Source organism: Sipha flava, unplaced genomic scaffold, assembly GCF_003268045.1.
Source record: "Sipha flava isolate LNK unplaced genomic scaffold, YSA_version1 239_pilon_pilon, whole genome shotgun sequence".
Taxonomy (NCBI): domain Eukaryota; kingdom Metazoa; phylum Arthropoda; class Insecta; order Hemiptera; family Aphididae; genus Sipha; species Sipha flava.
In genome coordinates this window covers 7,550-26,640 of record NW_020272883.1, presented here as the reverse complement: position 1 = coordinate 26,640, position 19,091 = coordinate 7,550, and the positions used below count along the sequence as shown (strand labels likewise).

The 19,091-nt window shown below is 28.8% G+C and overlaps 1 protein-coding gene across 5 annotated transcripts; it reads left to right on the top strand.

Annotated features, from left to right (window-relative positions):
• The first annotated feature begins 1,119 nt into the window (after positions 1 to 1,119).
• Positions 1,120 to 18,251, top strand: LOC112684003 (sodium-independent sulfate anion transporter-like). 5 transcript variants are annotated; one of them, XM_025555289.1, is made up of 13 exons: positions 3,017 to 3,467; positions 4,650 to 4,723; positions 6,019 to 6,135; positions 6,687 to 6,934; positions 7,382 to 7,798; positions 8,629 to 8,836; positions 10,557 to 10,709; positions 13,774 to 13,935; positions 14,006 to 14,146; positions 14,809 to 14,954; positions 15,064 to 15,228; positions 17,830 to 17,990; positions 18,099 to 18,251. In XM_025555289.1, exons 3-13 carry the CDS (start codon positions 6,030 to 6,032, stop codon positions 18,157 to 18,159), a joined length of 1,968 nt encoding a protein of 655 aa, XP_025411074.1. In that variant the 5' UTR covers positions 3,017 to 3,467; positions 4,650 to 4,723; positions 6,019 to 6,029; the 3' UTR covers positions 18,160 to 18,251. The 5 variants fall into 5 exon arrangements, with proteins under 5 accessions (XP_025411075.1, XP_025411074.1, XP_025411072.1 ...); XM_025555290.1 differs by lacking the exons at positions 3,017 to 3,467; positions 4,650 to 4,723 and adding an exon at positions 1,120 to 1,297; XM_025555287.1 differs by lacking the exon at positions 4,650 to 4,723 and having other exon boundaries at positions 3,018 to 3,467.
• The last annotated feature ends 840 nt before the right edge of the window (positions 18,252 to 19,091 follow it).

Below are 19,091 nucleotides of genomic sequence, written 5' to 3'. Positions count from 1 at the left end.
GCCAGTGAGGGTGCAAATATATATTATAAATATATATGATTTATCATTTAGCTAGTATAATACTATTATGTATAAATAAAAATCAAATGTAAATAGTGACACACACATTAAGAATCCAACTAGTTCTTAACCATATTGGAATAAATCAATTAAAAAACCGTAATTAATTTACAAAAATACCACTTCTGTTTACTATTCGATGCTTGGGTAAATTATCATTTCAGTGTGTAAGTATGTTATGTTATTAAATAATCAAGTTATCAAAAAAAACTAAATATATGTGTAATGGATTATTTCAAAGAAAAAAATAATCACTCTTGATCGTATGACATCTTTTAAAGTGTACTAACTGAAAAAAAACTTACGCTTAAGCGTCAATACGTATCGGGGATTGTTTTCCTTTTCATTTTATAAATTCTCGGATCGCTAAAGAAAAACAAAAATGTTTTCACTTACTTACAACTTACTTTTTTAACAATTTATATTTCAGAATTATTGTATAATCATCATTTTTTCTAGATCCTTATTTTTTTAATTTTTTTTTTATATTATTATTTTTAGTGATTAAAATATGGTGCAAAACGATATACTTTTCATGCAATACTACATATATATAGCAAAGTGAATTTCACAAATAGATCTTATAGTAGGTATTTCAATATCTTCAATAATGCGTATATTTATTGGCAAAAAAATAACATACTGACGTAAAACTGTTAAGTTTCTGATATTATACAATGTGAACATTTGATTAAGGTTTTTATTACTTATGTAATCCTTATTTTATGCGTTTATTGTGCTATAAATGTAAATGATTCCGGCCCCATTATCAGTTGCAATATTCGAGTTAAGTACGCAGATTAATTAGGTACAGTTCGAAATGACGTTACTTATCGGAAAGTCAAATATAGCCGACGCTTCACGTCTATAATAACTACATAATGTCGTAGACATCCTGTTTGTCACACTTACAGGTCTATTAAGTACTGTCGATCTATATAAATTGTACTAGATGTAGTGTTTACATGCGATTAATTATTTTGTACTCTAATGAGCTACTCGCTGTAATCGTTATGAAGTTAGGGAACTATTTTATATCAAACGATAAGTGACAGTAATAATTACATAGTCAATGTTAACGTCAAAACGTAAAAACAACGTTTCTAGGCATAAGATTTAATATTAGGCGATTACAAAATTTATAATTTTGTGTTGTACAAAAATACGTTTTGCTTACACGATTGCATTTTAAATGAATTGAATCTAACTGGTAGCACCGGAAATTATATTGATACACGTACGTAACAATTTTTTTTAGAAAACATTGCATTTTTAAATAAATTACATTATTCGTTCCACGTGAAGTTTTAAATATTATTCCTAAGGTCGTTTATTGAGAAACCTTTATTTTCGTTGTAGTACGTAAACACCTAGCTTAACTAGGCGGCTCTTGTAATCCGTTTACACAATTATTATGAAATTTGATTTGATTAATGTACAGCGCTTTGTCGTACTGTAAGTTTAGGTATGTGTAAGACGGCTTTTGCGTTTTTTTCGTTCAGAATGTCTCGGACAATGTGTCTTAGTTCAACCTAAGTCCTATAGAATACAAATTAATTATTTGAACTAAAGTTTTTTATTTTATTTTGTCTTTAATTACTATCTTATATTTATTTTTGATATTTTTTTTTATCATAAAAAAATAAATAACATTAAAACTTTTTCGGTTATTAAACGATTTAAAAAAATGTCTCCTTAATGTCATTACTTATAATATAATATGATAATGAATTAATAAAAACATTAACCATGAATATATATTAACTCAGTGGTCAGTGTTGGGAATGTAAGTGGAACGTTAACATAATTTACAAATGTTCTTGCTGCTGCTATGCACATATATATTTAGCATTGCATTGCAGTGTATAATAATCGAAAACGAATGCCGCAATAGAATATTATTGTTGATTAATACTATTATTCTCAGGGCCGTCCCGAAGGGGAATCTGGAGGGAGGGTGTCTCATCCCCCAACGAAAACACCAGTCGGCAGTCAGACTTGTTTCATTATAGTCTAGAAGGACCTAATTTTACTTACGGAAAATAAATATTACATATTTCGTAATACAGTGTATACAAGAATAAAATTTATATAACTACTTATTATACAATATAAAATATTATTATATACTGTGTGTTCACCAATTTAGGGAACACTGAATTTTTCGGCCGGATTATGTTGAAAAAAATCTAATTTTTTTTACAAGCTAGTAGTATATAAATACCCATGTTCAGGTGAATTTCAAATTTTTAACCCTCTCGGTACGTGCATGTGCAATGCAACTTATTTTTTTTTTTTAATAGCAACCGGTATTTAAACCGGTTGAAATACATAAAACCATGTAATAAATGTAATTAAATAATTGTATATCCATATTATGTTAATCTTGTTTATAAAACGTATAAAAAAAAAAAATACGTAATCATATTCAAAAAGTAACCAATAATAAATAATTATAAATGGTTTTATGCATTTTATAATGAATTGTAAAAATGTGATATTTATTAAAATTGAAATGGCTCTCATTCAGTCAATTTTGGTTTTAGAGTCATGGTTAATTGGTCAAAATAACTTAAAAAAATTCAGTCTATTCGAATTTGGTATCAAAAATATCGGTTACTATAAAAAAAAGGTTGAATTGCACATGCGCGTACCAAAAGGGTTAAAAATTTGAAGTTTATCTGAAAATGTGTATTTATATACCACTAACTTGAAAAAAAAAATCGATTTATTCCAACATAATCTGACTGAGAAATTTAGTGTTCCCTAAACTGGTGAACACACGGTATATATAATTAAACTGTCAATTTAAAGAACGTGTGACACTGACACATATATACTTGTTAAAAAGTAAAAATACGACTACATATAATTAATTATTCTACATACATTGAGTAAAAAAATTATAGTCGGCATTTTTTATATTATTTACCCCTCCCCTTGATTTTCATCTTCGGTACGGCCCTGATTATTGTTATTATTGGATAACATGTTCCTTGAAATTATATATCGATTGTTTTACGGAGCGTATGTACTGTAAAAAAATTAAAATCATCTACATAAAGCTATTTTAATCAGACTAATTTAAACCCAGTAAGTTAAACACATTGTAAATTTGCATCGTGTTTCAGCATATTAATAAATTAGCCTTGTTTGACTTATTGATTCTCTTCGATCAGTTTATTAAGACTAGGCATTCGCATCGTGTTGCTAATTGATCAGCCCGTAATGTATATAATTATTTTGTTTTCCGACAATGACGGTTACAATAACGAAACCGTTAGTTGTCGCTCGTGACACGTATAGCGTACTTATCGTTGGTTATGGTAGACACGAGTTCAAATACTGAACGGGTCTTCAATAAAAATTAAATACATGAAACCCATGATTTAAACATCGATTTTTAAGTAAGTTAATTTGGCTACCTAAAATATGCGTATACTCCTTTATATTATAATATGTATGTATTAACTATAACCGTATCGAGGGGCGTCCGGAGTGAGGGTGGTAGTGGGAGTCATTGCCTCCATCGAGATTTTTTATGTCAGTAACTAAATGAGAAGTTTTTTTACATAAAGCCGGTCCTCACATATATCGGGTGTATTTGATCAAATACAGTTCTTTTCTTATAAATATTTGAACGAATAGTGAAATGTTATACCTACTAACTTAATTTAGTCTTGATTTTTACATTATTATTATATGATTATTATAAAATATAGTGAGATACCCTTAGCTACATTTCTCCGAGCGTCCGTGATTGTATTATTATTATTGTTAAACGCATACTGATATCCGTACGACTATACGGCTGGTTGCAGAGACCAAATCAATGTGTGTCGTTTGGTATAATATACTACGACATGTAACAATATCGTTTAATCAATCGAATACAAATGAGCTTTTCTTATGAGACTCAAATGTTTAATAATTCTCACATATTGATGAGAAGATATTTAAAAAAAAAAATAAATTTTCCACTAACTGTATGTTACACTGTTATTTATGTTACTGTTACTGTACGACTATAAACGACATGCCTCGTCGAAGAAGTACTCAGCGACACTATTATTATAAATGAACGTTGTTGGTATTTAAATAATGAACGGTCAATGGTAATGAATGTGCTATACGTTTAAAATATTTTATAACTCCCGTATTGTGTATATATGTGTATGTTTTTTTTTTTTTTTTTTAATTGTCTATAAACGATTATTACGAATATAAGCAGTTTACCGATAAAAAAATTTTAATCGATCTATAATTGCATCAGTAATCACTCAAAAATACTTTAACGTAGGTATTTAATTATAATTAGATACCTACATTTCTAATTAGTTTCAAATTTATGGTTTTATACGCGTTTACCCAATAATTACCTATAGCAGCGGTTCCCAAACTTTTACGATCACGGAACCCTATGAAAATAGTTCATGTTACGTGGAACCTAACTTTATCTCTAACTCCAACTCAACCCCAATGTTTCAATTATTTATTGAAAAACTAACACTCCAAAATATGTTTTAATTATGGTTCATGATTATTGTTCATTACAATTACTATTCTCAATAATTACATACATGTTGCAGAACCCTTGAAATTGTCCCACAGAACCCTTAAGTTCCACAGAACTCACTTTGGGAATAGCTGACTTTCAAAAACAGTAAATACTACCTATACCTATATACTACCTATAGTAAATACCTACCATTGTAAAATACATAAGTACACATTATTATGTCATACTAAAGTGTTCTTCATTCTTCAAACAGATTATTATTCATTTTTATAACACAAAAATTAATTAAAATATTTTCGATAATTAAATAAAACGTATTTATTTTAATTTCTAGAAATCATTATTAATTATGTTGTATTATTTTTCATAAGATCTCCAGTGATTTGATTTCATTGGTGATGTACATATATAAAATATGTACGGGGCCGTGTTAAATCGGAGTAAAGCGGCAGTTAGAAGTTGCCCTTCGCTTAAAATAGTTAAAAGTATCAATATTTAGAAGTATATTTTTCAAAAGTTCTTTCTTTTGCTTTACTGTATCAAACTAAAACAGAATAACTGAAAAAATATTATATATAATAATTTGCAACGAAAAAAATATATTATTAATATTAAAACGTCAGTGTTATATTTATTCTAAATAAATGAAAAAAAAACTTTGAAAACTTGGAACATTTCAGTACTATCTGATATAAAAATCTGGCACCACTTTTGTCATGGGATATGAATGATATTAAAAAAAAACGTCCCCGAACGGCAAATTAATTATCACAATACTGCGTATATTTAATTTAAATATAATAATGAAACAATTATATATAATACATATATACACGTTTTCAAAATTATATTTTCATGTAGTGTACTAAATATACATATATAAACATTATTGAATGGTTTATAATATATAGTAGCGGTACCATCTTGTTTATATTTGTAAACAAATAAAGCGTGCCAAGATAAACAATGAGTCTATTTAGATTATTTCATTAACAAAATTACAGTGCCAAATACTCCTGCACTTCAGTCATTGTATAGTGCATTAGAGAAGAAACAATCAAGAAAATTTAAATATTTTTAAGATACATTAGTTACACTTTTGTTTTTACGGTTTTTATTTTCGCTTAAAAATGAACTACTAAAACAAAAGTTTTTTTATTATTATTTATTTTTGTATTCAAACTTGTTCTTGTTTGTGCGAATTTAATTATTGTTTCAGGCCACTAATCACTGTCTCATTATAATTATATTGTTAAAATAATATCTAATCAAAAGAATAGCAATTTTTATTACGTAGATCAGTCGGTAAATATAATTTTTACTTATTTAAGTATTAATCGCATATTTATTATTTTATGATTTAATTTGAAGGTATGCTTATTCATTTAATTAGTACTTTTGTCAATCCTACGTTGTTTGATCTGGTCGTTTGTTTTTAGTTTGTATATAAATGGAAAATCCAAATTATGAACACGAAAATGGCAAACAACAAAATCCAGCTGTTAACAATGGCAACTTACCGTTCAATTATGATACAGTAAATCATGATATTGTTTGTAAGTATGACAATAATGTTTTTAACTAAATATATATTATTTCATTTTATTTAATTTGAATTATATAAGGTGTAATATAATATAACTTTTTTTTCATTTGTATTTTAAAAGGCATTATAATTATTAGAACAAAATCAAAACTATTTCACTTCAATGGATTATTAAAAATGGGAAGAATATAACCCTGATTATTTATTTACTTATTTACCTTACTTAATACAATTAAATTATTTAAAAAATTCATAGGTTAATAAAGCATGTTGATATTCACAAATATAAATTGAGAAAAAATATAATAAAATAAAATTAATAAATTAATAAAATTGAATAAAATATAAACAATACCAAGCATTAAAATTAATCTCTGACCACAATCAAAAAAAAAAAAATTAACAACTACTTATCGGGATATTTTATCTCAGATAATTATTTTATTCCAATAAATAAATAAGAAGATTAATAATATTTTATAGATAATGCACAGCACTGGTTGTAGGTTGTTAGGCCTTCCTACTGTTTTTAATCGGATTGAATTTTTTTTTTTTTTGCAGTGACATTCGATGACGTACAATCGGCAAAACATAGTCTTAACTTGGAAACACTATTAACCCGGAATACCAAAGACGCATGCCTAAAAAACCTAACTATATATACCAAAAAAAAATTTTTTATACTACAATGGATTTTTACATACTCAATTCAAGACTTTGTTGGCGATATCTTGGCCGGCATTACTATCGGCTTGACAGTAATACCTCAATCGTTGGCGTTGGCTAGCATAGCCGGAGTACCAGCTCAAGTATATAAAAAAAGACAATATCAATGTCGTTTTTAAACAGAACTTGTTGAAAGGTTATTTTTATCGAGTTGATCAATTAAATTTAACCTTTTTTTTTTAACAATTAAACTTAAAAGAGGGAAGAGGGAAAAATCCCATAGAATTATCGTGAACCATTTTCAGACGGTTTATTAATACTTCATTGTTTTTTTTGATGGGCAATTTAAATAAACTATCTGCCGTGTATCTTGGAGCAAAGGTAAAAGCAACATTTTTCGAACATTTACAATGCATAGGTTTTTGTAGGAAATAAGTAAAACGCAAGGTCTATAATCACAAATTATTTTGTCCCAATCGACCGTTTCTTTTCTCATTCTCATTTGTTCCCTAAACGATATAGTAGATGCGTCTTATAGTTTTGGACAACAGTCGATTGACAACAGTCCTTTCTCCTTTTTGTTTTTCCAGTACGGTCTTTACAGTTCCTTCGTGGGCACATTCATTTACTTGCTGTTTGGTACCAGTAAAGTGGTGCCCATGGGGCCGACCGCCATCGTAGCATTGTTGACAAACAACACGATCGGTAACCGTGGACCAATGTATGCAACCATGTTATGCTTTACGACCGGCGCAATCCAGGTGCTGATGAGCTTCACAGGCCTGGGAATCATCGTTAACTTCATATCGGTACCCGTGTGCTCAGGGTTCACGTCGGCCTCGGCCATTCTCGTCATCATGTCACAGCTGAAGGATCTAATTGGCGTCAAGGTAGGTGGCGGGAGTCTGTTGAAAATGATCAGGGTCACATTGGAACACATCAGTGGCATAGGCGTATGGGACACGGCCATGGGGCTTGTGTGCATAGCGACGGTTATGTTTTTGAAGGTAAAATTATCCAAATCCTGCACGTATAACATATGATATTATAATATTATGATTATTAAATTTTTACGATTAATATTCAATAATAATTAGATAAGAGAAATGTTACACACGAATAGGTTTTCGTCGTAACGCGATCAAGCTTATTTAAATTTCCAAATAAACCAAATATCTTTTCAAATTAACAAACAAATATTATACTTAATATATGATATTTTTTCAAACCATACAGGGTTCTTAATTTAATTTTATATTTCTCCTCTTTCTCTCTGTAATTTCATTTTTTATTGTACCTCTTATGTTTCTTGCTACTTAATTGTTTGAATAAATTGTTAAAATGAAGTTAGTATTAAAAAAAAGGTTTTCAATCATTTGTATACATTTTAAAATTATAAATTAGTTTGATAAATTTAAAATATTAGTTTTTAAAAACTATTAATACAACCAATTTATAGTTAAAAAAATATTTTTAATATTTATTTAATCATTTGATTGTTAAATAATTTGATACACAATAATCTAGTTGGTTTTATTATCCAAGTATTTGATTCAAAATTATCAGACTTAATATAAGAACAATTCTATTAATCCATGGATATTTAATATTTATACTTATATCAAAATATTTTCACAATTTTAGAGTTTATGAGTTTATGTAAATTTTTGAAGAAAAAATATAAATGTGTCGATACACTATTGTAGAGTTATTTATAATTTTTAAAATATTTTAGAGCATTGTTCGATAAAAAAATATTCTGAAAATATTACTATAATTATTTAAATCCTGTTTGATATAGAATTTATAATAATAATAATTGGTTTGTTTTCAAAAGGCATTTAGTATAATGCGTATAGGCCCAAAAGAAGAAGAATTACAAACTACATGGCAAAAAAATGTCAACCGGTTTATTTGGGCCATTGGTGCATTTCGAAACTCGTTTGTAGTAATCGTGTGTAGTATTATCTGTTATTGGTGTATACATGATATACACCACGATATTACTTCAGATATATCACCATCAATCCCTTTCAAAGTCATCGGTATGTAAATTAACTAACTATACTTTTATACAATATATATTTTTATATGCCATATATCGGGGATGGCCAAATTTTATATTATGATCGGCTTCCACAATCGACCAAAAAAAAAAAGATTGTCGCTGAGTAAAAATATATTTTATAAACATATAAACTTCCTTTATTTTTTCTATTTAAAATATTATTAAGTAATAATAACTTTAGTTTTACAATTTTTCATAACATGTATTTCAGTATATTTTTCATCAATTTTTACGTAAGCGATAAATACTTTTATTTAATACGGAATATTCATTAGATTATGTACAATATACTTAAATAATTATTTGTTTTGAGTGTATAATTTCGTTTTTCATAGTTATTTATAACTATATATTGCCTTAATTAATGATTAATAATCTAATTTTTATATTCATGGGTTGAACAATTTACAAAAAAATTAATATTTAAATTTTTTCTGAAAAAATAAAAGGGAGTCACGACCGACTGTTGGCCACCCCTGTTATACATGACATATTATCATAATTGCATAGGAACACATTCAGTCTGAAACTTGAAGGAGTGTTATAACTATTCACTCCAAAGTGAACCATGGGTAGCAAATCAACCATCTACCTCTTACAAATTGTTTTAGTTTTACCATTTAATTATAAATTTAACAATTTTTATATTATAACTAAATAGTATTAATAAACATCATTATTTTTACCAATGAACGATGAAACTGGTAAACGGTAAACAAAAACAATAAATACTAAAAGTATACTAGACCTTCATTAGAATATCTCATACGTTATAAATAAAAATCATGACAAACGTAAACACCCAAAACTCTTTATCTATATTTTTTTTTGTTTATCATCATATTGAGTGATTGGCATTCGTCCGAAAAATGATAAGGACCTAAGAAATGATAAGGTCCGAGATTTGAAAAATAGTACCAACTGACTAAATCAAAAATTACCAAATCTAAATCCAATTATATAATTTATATTGATAAAAGTTATATTATGATATATTGGTCAATGAAAAGTGATTATTTTTTCATGATTAGTAGTAAATATCAACTAAAATTTAGTAATAATCATGTAAAAAGATAATTAATGTATTATTTTATTTTATATCATTAGTAAAATATTATAAAAAAAATTAATTTATCAACTACTTTCTGTAAACCTCGGTTTTCCGTTCGTATCTGGTTTCAAATCTTCACCGGGTTTCAAAATCAGATTGTAATCCATTTTGACACCCTGATACCTACAATAAATAGTAAATACCATAGACGTATAAAGATATCTTTATACACAGATATAAAATATTTTATAATATTATGTATATGTGTCTTTATATGTCTATGGTAAATACACAGGGATTGATTAGTCATAAAATGTGAACTGTGGTATAGTTTAAATTAAATATAATTACTATCAAAAAATATAATAATTATCATTCAAGTGAAACAATATAACTTCTTAACCAAAAAAATAATTTTATAATATAATTTTTAGAAATTTTATGTTGGTAACACATTTTATGCCGCCGCCTTTCCGGTCCTTATCATTTTTCGGACAACTGCCACCAACTCCATCATATTAGTCACATAAAATTACAAGATAAGCGAGTGAACAGCATAAAAATACAATATTGATATCTAAAATATAGTTTAATATGATGTCGATTCCTCAAATTATTTTACTAAATAATTCGCGTTTCTTTCAAGGTAAAATACCTCGCGGATTGCCACATTTTGAGTGGCCAAACTTCAGTGATAACGGTACAAGTTTTTTCGATATGGTTTTCTCCATGGGATCTGGCGTCATTGTCATACCACTCATATCGCTGCTCGAGACAATATCACTATGCAAAACATTTGGTAAGTTCCGCCGTCTATGATGTAATTTAATTAGATGCCAAAGTTTTAGAACACCAGAACAATGTGTTTTTCTACAATACGGCCACTGAGAGAGCTCTACTCATTCGCGCATACAAATGATTGAGCTCTGTGATTTCGCCGCCGTAAATTCCCTTTCTTAATACGCAACGACCGGTGGCTTATACTGTGCTGGCAGCGTGGCGGTGATGGTGGCGGTGGCGCACGTTAACGGCGGCCAGCGTTTTAGCAGATTTAGTAGTGGGAATGCGCGATAACGGACGAGTTTTGGTCGTCGCCTAATAGCACTCTCTCAGTGGCCGTATTATAGATAGCTTATTTTAGTTTTCAATTTTTCTATTATATTTTTTTCTGTAAAGGTCCGCTCAAACCAAAGCGGTAGCGGTGGCGGTAACGGCAGCGGTATTTATCGCTTTTTAAATACCGCTGATCTAACCTAACCGGAGAGCGAAATATTTCGCCGAAAATTACTAATCGACATTGTGACACCCGTGCGCGTACGTGTATTTTAGTTATTATTATATTTTTATTTATCAATATTAATATTTTAAAGTAAAAAACAACAAATTAAAAATATAATCTTTTTTTCTCGTGTCCTTGAATTCTGGAAGCGTCATATTGTATACGATGGGATATTCTTTAACAGTAGCTATTAACTGTTCAACTTTATTGGTCGTTTTTATTATAAATAATAAATTTTAAACGGGAGAATCATATATTCAAACGCCACGACGTTAAATTCAACTGCATGGTGTACGATTACGATTAATATATATATGTGTTTGAATATAAAGTCAAAATATATCATACAATGTAATGATAAGCTTTCTATAGATATTAATAATAAAATTTGGATAACTCATAGTCGGGAGTTTGCAACTGATTATCGCAGCGGCAAGCGAAAAATATAGTGTCTGCAGCGAAAAAAAATAAATATTGCTCTCAATCTTGCGGTAACATTTTCGCTGCGGTATTAATTTCGCGATAGTGAGTGCTTTAAAAGTTCGTATTAAAACGTATGGATATTAAATTTCGCTGCCACTACCGCTTCGGTTTGAGCGGACCTTTACAATGCTTTTTTATTCGATATCTTAAGTAATCAATAGCATGGATTTACTAGGGCTCATTACATTTTTAAGATTTATTAGTAAATTAATCTATAATTAAAAAGAAAATGAAAAGTGATTCATAAGATATTTTAAAATGTTATTAACAGGGCTAGGATTTGTATGCAACAGTATGTTTTTTTTGCGTCTGATTATTGATTTTGTCAGTAATGTCCACGAATCAATTCATGATGAGATACATGGTGGTATTTTTATTTTGCGTGTTTTTGCATATTTTAGATAAAATGCATATTATTGCATATATTGAATAAAATGAATATTATTGCATATTTCGATTATAAGAAAGCAAAAAATTGATATTTTTTAGTATATTTTGTAATTGATATTTATAATTTAATATTAATATTTCGTATTTAAATCTAGACCGGTTGATTAAAATATAAAACTTGGTTCTTTTTGTTAAACATAAAATTTATTTTAAATTATTTTTATTTTATTTTTCAATTATATTATATTAAGTTACATTTTTACAAATGTATACTTTGTTTTGTAATTGGTAAGTTAATCAATTATTTTCTTATATATATATTTAATGGATAAACGATATAACTTTTCAAGATAGGTATATGAATAAATTACATTTATAAATTGCATAAATAATTATGTTGTACGTAAATACATAGCGTTGCTCATAGGCAACAAACTAAAAAATTGGTTTTATAGAGACTTAAATACCAAACATTTTTTTTAAGTAATTTCCCCTTCATTAGGACTAATATAACAACCCAAAAAAAAATTTAAAAATAAAAAAAAATCATACATTGTAGGGTTAAGAAAAAAATTCAACCACTGATGTATTTCAATAAACAAATATTTTTTTTTAACTATATTTTTGTATTTATCTTATAAAAATTTAAATGCATATTTTTCCATATTTTGGTATATAAAATGCATATTTTACAATTTTTTATTGCATACAAATCCAAGCCCTAGTTATTAATATCATAATCGCAGTAGATTCTGATATTGGAAATTAAAAAAATTAAAAATTATCAACATGACAAATAGTTTATTTTTCTTTATTACAGTTTATTAAAAGTTAACGTTTGATTAATTCGATTTCGATAAGATTAACAATTCCATGTAGTCCAGCATGTTTAAGTCAAACATTCATTATCAAAATTAAAGTAAATTATGAAAAGATAAAAACGATTACACTTAAAATCTTATTATTTTAAAACTAACCATAATCAAGCACATCAAAGAACATAGAATTTTGATTCAATAAATACAACAAATAATATACGTTATATGAATTGTTGTGGTTTTCGTTCTCATAATATTTGGTTGATGTTATGTATATAGGTGTACTGGGTTAATGGCACAAGTTTTTTAAATAATTTCGAAAAACGATTAGCTGCCGTAGAAGACTTTTGGCCCCTCGAGTATTTATATATATATTTCATAATCCTGAATTCATCAAGGCGATGTATAGTATTTAATAATTGATATATTTAACATACAAATCTAGGTTGGTTCAAGGATATAATGACAGCAATAAATCATGTTATAGTGTAATAATACATGATCGACATACCATGAAATGTTGATAAGACTTATTCAGGAAATGTATAATATACATATAATTATATAGTGTTCCAAGAAAATGGGAAAATTTTAATTAACACTCACAGAAATAGAAAATGTAATTTATACTTATGTATGTATTTAATTATGCATAATTTTATTATTTAAAATATAACCCAATAAGAGTCCCAAACAAAATTGTTGGGAACTTATTAGGGTGGAAAAAGGCACGTTTTTTGTTTCAGGAACACGTTTTCTATAACTCTAAATACATATTTATTTTAAATTCTGTGAGATTTAAATTTTCTCATTTTTCAGGATAACCCTGTACATATTTATCTGTTTTCGGTGCAATTACGTTACGATACGAATAACGTACAATTGTTTTGTAGCTGACGGTCGTCCGGTGGACACCGACCAAGAGTTGTTGGCAATCGGGCTGGCGAACTGGGGTAACTCGTTCTTCCTCGGCTTCCCCGGGGCCGGAGCGATTGCGCGAGGTGCTCTGAACTATTCGAGTGGCGTGCGGACGCCCCTCGGAGGACTGTATACGGGTAAATATAAACGCTTCACGGCAGGGTCTCGTATACACGATGGGGATTTTGAATTCAGTTTTAAGTTTAGGACTCACTGTTATGGCGGCGTTGCTGTTTTTGACGCCGTATTTCTATTACATCCCGAAGACTTCGCTGGCTGCTGTCATTATCGCCGCCTCGTTTACGATATTCAACGTCAAAGTGGTCAAACACATTTATAAATCGAAAAGTATATATACCACCTAACATCTGTTCTACGCGCGTTTCTAATCTTTGATTATTCACGTAACGGCTCACGTTGCACTCGAGTACGGGCACAGTTTAAACATGTGTTTATGTGTGCGTGCATGCATCAATGTGTGTATGTATGTGTGAAGTACTAAAGCAACTAAATATTACGCCCGGGATGGAACTCTAAATTGAACCATTAAGTATTTTTAATTTAGGCTTGTCTACGGGGGATGCAGGGTGGGCATCAGCCTCCACAGAGACGTTCTTGACCTTTGGTTTATAATGGTGAAACCACAGATATATATATATAGTATCTATATCCGTGGCTGAAACAGTAGTTAATTTTAGGTAGAAGGTAAATTTAAATTTTAAACTAAATTTTATTATTTGTAATATTTTGATAAATTACTTGTTTAACCAAACTGATAAATAACTGTTTATTGTGTAATAACTGTAATAAGATGTGTAGGTATGTGCGCCAATGGAGTCCCATAAGGCTCGCCCCCCCCCCCTTGATACGAAACTGTGTGTATGTGTGCACGCGCGCGCGTGTGTGTATGTGCATATGCGTGACTTTAAAAACGTAACAACAAAATAAAACTAAAAATAAAACGTATTAAGCTGCAATTATCCATTGACATGACATTTTCCTGTGGACAGAAAGAGATTTGGTCCTCATGTTGATCACGTTCTTTGCGTGTCTTTTTCTGCCCTTGGAATACGGTGTACTCGTCGGTATCGTTGCAAATGTCGTGTTCATACTATGCAGTGCGGCGAAACCGAAAATATCCATTCAAGTACAGCAGGTGTGATCCAATATCCCGTCATTTATAGATATTGTTAATGACGTCCACATCTTGTCTTACAAGTGATCTTTTATTTTATGGTTGAACATAATTTAATAATTATTTTTAGAATCGATATGGGATCAAATACTTATTGCTGACACCGGACAGGTATTTGATATTCCCCTCAATGGAATACGTGAGGGAGACTATTACCAAACACGGTCTAGCTCTCGGAATTCCAGTCGTCATTGATGGTTCTAAGATATTCGAAGCTGATTTTACAACGGCCGAAGTACGTATCACTGCCCACCATTATACACACCTATATATATAAATATACCTCGACAATGGGAAAGTACATTTTTTTTTATGTACTAGTATGTTACATGGTTGTTTTTGAAATATTGAATGTAAATATGAGGATTAGTCTGTCCAGCGAGGGAACGTTCCGGTTTTGTGCATATAAAATGACGATCGAGCCAACACACGGGCTCAAGGCCCCAGCTTATAACGGAGCCCGATAATAAAAATTGAAATATGTGTAGAAAGAAGAAAAACATAATAATTTTCTAATAAAAATTATTTAAGGAGATTGAACAATAATTGATGATCGATTTTGTTTTGTACATCTTATTGTATATCAATGTTATTTTGCTGTCTTATAACCGAAATCAAAAATAATTTTGTTACAATTGATTCAAAGTATAGTTTCCCCGAAACAACTGGACTCGCGGGACCCAATAATTATATTCACACACGGGGCAAAATTAGTGTCATAGAGAGTATATTGTTAACTGTTAACTTTAATTTGAAAGGTTCTGTTAGAGAAAACGTTATTGATAAACTTAAACATGTTTCTTTTACATAAGATTTTTCAGTCTCGATAAAATATGAAGTCTCTAAATGGTGTTCGTAAGCCTTATATATGTTGAGTCACAATATTAGGAAGGTTTATTTATTTTGGTTGCGTTTTAATCTCGAATTGGATTTTAATTATTGAGATTGTTATTTTCACGTTGATATCTAAAACCTTTTTTTCTAAGCTTAGTTAATTCTTCTAATAAACCCCATAAGTTTTAAGTCGATTACTTTTTTCATAAATTTATATATTGCATTTATTAAGAATATGGGTTGATATCCGGATATATAAATTATTATGAATTTTGTTCCTTTTTTTTTTTTTGTATCTATCTGAGTATTAATTTTGGAAACAAACGATTTCCATGAAAGTTTTTTTTATGAATTGTTTTATATGTGTTTTATATGTGCTATGGATTAAAAATGTTCTGTTAACTGCTTCCAAATTGGTTTTATGAGGAATTTCTTTGAATAAATAGTTGAAAGAATACAACAACTCCGCCAGAACCCCAAGAAAATCAATTTGATTATTATTGTAAGACTTAAAATCTTTGACTTAATATGTATGTTTTTATATTAAATAAGTCTTTTGTAAACAGAGAATAATAAGTTTAAGTTATTGATTTTTTTGAAGAACTTGTTACGATTATATTGAATTATATTTATTTTTTTTCGGTTTGTTTTTATTGTGAAAATTGTGTTGAGTTTATTATTATTTTTCTTTTCTGTAAATTATTACTGTATTAGGAAAGCCTGGAATAATTAATTCGTTAGTTTGATGAGGCCGGTCTTTGATGAACGATCCTTGATGTTAGATCGAATTTCCTCAATTATATTGATTAATTTATTCATATTTATGTTAGCTTCTTCGACCAATGCATGAATATTTAACGACTTATTGGTGAAATATTCAAATATAGGTACTATATATTTGAATTAAAGGATGTTGATTGGAAGGTTGATGATGTTTTTGAATATAATTTACAAAAAGTTGGGTTCGGACCTAAGATTCGGACATAATGTGTATTTTTATTTTTTTAGACAGTCGATTTTGATTTTTTGAGAAAGAAGAATGTGAGAGGATAAGAAAATAGGATATTTTAAACATGATGTTTTATACATAAGACGGTTTTTGCGAAGTGGTAAGAATTAATGGATTCAAAATTTTAAAGGAAGAGACAGGTCACAAATCAATGATTTGATCTTTATTTACATCGAGTTCCACATCACTGGTTTCGTATTTCTGTTTTAGGGCTGCTTTATTTAATTATTTTTCATGTGAGGGTGAATAAGATATGGTTGTTTGCGTTAATTGTTGAGTTGTAATTAATAATGTATTCGACGAGGTTTTTGTTAGCGAAGTACACACAAAATCAGTTATTTGATATTCTCGAAGCAAACTTAAATTCGAAGAGATGGTTAGTGAGCTTAATACTTTTATTTACTTAATTTGGGAAATCTCGTCAACTATGTTGAATAGATTACTTGGTCGTTTTCGAAAAATATGTAATTTTCTGTAATTTCCGCGAACGTTTTTTATGAGTGTTGCTCTCCTGATTACCGTGAGATAGTGTTGTATCATTGGATACAGATAAATTAAGCAAGCTTTTTAAGTTACTTAAATTGGATTTGGTTGTTGAGATACCATTGTTAAATTGTATAGTTGTATATTCCTATTTGGTTTGAAGCTAGTGATTGTTGTTGACTGTTTTCAAAACGGTTTTATTTTTTTGTACCGCATTAGACTTATTACCTATTATACCTATATATGGGCCCACTGGTGATTAAAATAAGGGTGAATTATATACTAACATAAACATTACCAAACTCGATGTGCTGTGGTTTTCAATTGTTATTGTTTGCAATATACTCTTATTGGAAGCTATAAAAATACGATAAGCAATGGCCGGGAACATACGTGTAAAGCGGTCAACTGTTTAATGCATACTAATATACCATATTATATATATATATACTCTTCCATAACTACATGTAAAAGTATTTGGACGGTAATGTATGATGTCTGTGTTTTCAGGTATTTTCAATGATATCACGAGATTTATCAAAAAAGGGCCAATTCCTGTACCTTTACAATCTAAAATCTAGCGTCATCAATGTATTCAAGGGACTGAAAAATTGCAATGTATTCCTGTGTGCAAACAAAGACGAGTTAGACGAACTATTGATGAAACATTTGTGAGTTAATTCTTTTTTTTTTTTTTAACTTTATTATATTGTCAGATAATTCAATGATTTGAAGTATGATAGTGTAATTTAAATATATTAATTAATTATATTTTTTAGTGGAGCAACACATTTCCAAGAACAATATCAAAACAATACAATCTGGACCACACAAATGTAAACTAAAGTCAAACTTTAAATAGACTTTCAAATAAATGTCAAATATCTGTTAAAATTTGTAAATATATTGCAAACAAAAAAGTGTGTTGTTTCTCTTTTATTGAATGAGATATGAATTCTTAAATTACCTTGTATTAAACCTATGTATTATAATATTATAATTTACTATGATGAGATGAATGATGTTGATATCGTCTAACAGGTTTATTGTTTTATATTATAAAAATACAAAAATACTGTTTGTACTACGTATGATAAGATGGCATTTACCTGAGGTTTAAGTATATTACTTAAGTATATTTATTTACGTTATAATATAAACTAACTAGTGGAATTGTTTATAGCTATACTACTATTCAAAACATTTGACTAACAATTACATTTCAATAATATTTAATTGAAACTAATGTCTTTGGTATAGCTCTAATTCTACTAAACTAATGTTAAAAATCATATTTGTACAGTAAGGAACTACTAATTACTATAGGAGAACAATATGACTTCTAGGCAATGCACTTTGTTGTTTAAATTTAATTTAATTAAATAAACAGAGGAATGGTCAGCTAACATTGAGTTGTTTTTTTTTAGTTAAGCAAGTAAAGCAGTGAACGGAGATCAATGCATACCTACTTTATGAGTTATAGTTAGGCTTACAATTGGTCCCGGTGCCCCGGCTGATCATTCGCTTTGTCCCGGTTAATAAAAGCTGAGAGATAATAATCATAGGAGTGTCCAGACCTCCATGGTTGGGGAGGCCAATTATAAAATTAAAATTTTTTAATTACTACAGCGATCTATAATCTATTTCTATATTTTTAACTTATTTTTGTTGCATGGAAATTATATAGCACCTGGAATTTTTGGACCCCACCAAATTAAAGATTTTCTTGATCTTAAAATTGATTTCCTATGCTATTACAACTATGAATTAAT

Excerpts from the sequence above, each read along its gene's own strand:
- LOC112684003 (XM_025555290.1), top strand. The coding sequence starts at position 6,030 with ATGGAAAATCCAAATTATGAACACGAAAATGGCAAACAACAAAATCCA. Across the intron at positions 7,799-8,628 it reads CGACGGTTATGTTTTTGAAG|GCATTTAGTATAATGCGTAT; the intron begins GTAAAATTATCC and ends TGTTTTCAAAAG. Across the intron at positions 15,229-17,829 it reads CTGATTTTACAACGGCCGAA|GTATTTTCAATGATATCACG; the intron begins GTACGTATCACT and ends CTGTGTTTTCAG.